Raw genomic sequence first — 1,837 nt, 5'->3', positions numbered from 1 at the left:
CTTAATTGGTGCCCCTAACACGTGACACCTCCGAGTGCGTAACTGCTTCCTCATAAACGAAGAACAAACAGCAGTCGAATTCTCTACGCATTCTTTGCGATGATCAATACAGATTATAAAATATTAGTGCGAGCTAGAACTCTCGCGCTAAAAACCGCGACAATGTGGGTGAGGAAAAAGTTTTCTGCTGCTGGTACACTGTCTGTAGCAGCAAGCGCTGAAAGCTTCGCAGGCGCGTGCTGGCGGTTCTATGCTGCGGTGGAGCCAGACTGCTGACTTTAGCCGGCAGCGTCATCGGCAGAACCCAGGGTGTCCAGGAATCCGCCCGCGCGATCGAACGACGAGCTGTCCACAGACGAGTCGTTGTATTCATCTTCGTCCAGGAGCGCGGGCGATAGCTGGTTATTTGCATCCATTGGGCTGGCTGAATGCGTGAGCTGTTTCAAATTGTGCAACGCCGCCTCTGTTCGCCCGACGGAGTGACGGTGGCAGAGGACCGTGGAACTGGTGCACGTTGTAGGGCCGCGAAGCCGAGTGATCCGACGCTGGGGCCGGGACAGAGGTGGCCTGCCTATAGAGAGCGGTGTTTTTTGACTGGTTCCCGTAGCGCCACTCCAGGAAGCACAGCGTTTCTTCCTCTGCGGCGGCCGCAACGGCGGCAGATCCTGCTGCTGCTGCTGCCAGCACTCCGGGGGGCTTCGACCATGGGTCGCGGCAGTGGAGGGGCTCGACTGCTGCTCCTGGTTCCCGGAACTGTCATTATTGAGCTTGCCTGCAAGTTTCTTGGTGCTGCGCTCCTGCTCTTTGCGCCGCCGGGCCTTACGCGCATTGTACATGTAGTCGAGGTACTTCCTTGGGTGGATGACGGCAGCTTCGGCCGCCTTGCGCTTGTAGGGCTCCGTGTCGGTGGCGCCGAGAGTACGCCACAGCTTGCCCAGGCGGCTGCTCACTCGCTGGTTGTTTTCATTCGCATTCTCGGCGGCTAGCCATCGCCTCTTCTCTTGTGCAAACAACATGGAGGAGTTTGGAAGCCGTGGAACGCGCGACCGCTGCTAGTAGCTATGCTGCACCTCAACGATGGATCCGCCAAGATGTGATCGGAGGCCAGATCACACACCACCGCCGTCACCGCTTCTGCTGCAGATGCGCTGTTTCTAACAGCAGGTGCTGAATGCTTCGCAGGCGCGTGCTGGTCGTTCTCTGCTGCAGCGGAGCCAGCGACCGACGAGGAGGGCTGATCTTCGCCGGAAGCGCCGTGTGCAAAGCCCAGGTTGTCCAGGAATCCACCCTGATGATGATGTTTATGATGGTAATAATGATGATGATGCCTTATTAAATGACACCAACTCACTGTGGGGGATAGGTCACGAACCTGGTGGTAATATGATAAAAAAAGGGGAAAATAAATAGATAATCGGAGATAAGAAAGAACCCAATAATAAATGAAATAAAATAGTGTGTAAAACGTAGTCAGCTTTGCATAAACACGTAGAGTAGCATGAACTTAATAATAAAAATACATAAAGTAAAATGTCGACGTAAAGAATAAGTTAAATTTCGAATAATAATATTATTAATATTATTACTGTCAATTTGTATCTTTGCTATTCGAATTTTCTAATTTGAAAATTTATGGATAAACAAATACATCATGGAAATGGGAAATATTAATAAGGTAGTCTTTGTGTGTCCCCGAAGTAATTATGACTTGGAAAGCGTTCCTGTGGCTGTATCCTAATACCAATGGTCAGAGTGAGAGTAGAACAGCACCGCATGAATGCAGTACTAGGTTACGGAGAGGAAGTTACAAACATCGTTTTCGTTGAGTAGAAAACCG

The 1,837-nt window shown here is 50.8% G+C and overlaps 1 protein-coding gene across 1 annotated transcript; it reads right to left on the bottom strand.

Annotated features, from left to right (window-relative positions):
* Window positions 1-278: 278 nt before the first annotated feature.
* LOC119436519 (transcription factor sem-2) lies at window positions 279-1,016 on the bottom strand. The gene has a single exon (XM_037703389.1). It carries the CDS (start codon window positions 1,014-1,016, stop codon window positions 279-281), a length of 738 nt encoding a protein of 245 aa, XP_037559317.1.
* Between the last annotated feature and the right edge of the window lie 821 nt (window positions 1,017-1,837).

This window comes from Dermacentor silvarum, chromosome 1, assembly GCF_013339745.2.
Source record: "Dermacentor silvarum isolate Dsil-2018 chromosome 1, BIME_Dsil_1.4, whole genome shotgun sequence".
NCBI lineage: Eukaryota > Metazoa > Arthropoda > Arachnida > Ixodida > Ixodidae > Dermacentor > Dermacentor silvarum.
The sequence above is the reverse complement of the archived record's forward strand: the minus strand, read 5'-3'. Positions and strand labels throughout refer to the sequence as shown.

Bases quoted from the DNA above. Each gene is read 5' to 3' on its own strand.
- LOC119436519 (XM_037703389.1), bottom strand. From the start codon at position 1,016: ATGTTGTTTGCACAAGAGAAGAGGCGATGGCTAGCCGCCGAGAATGCG.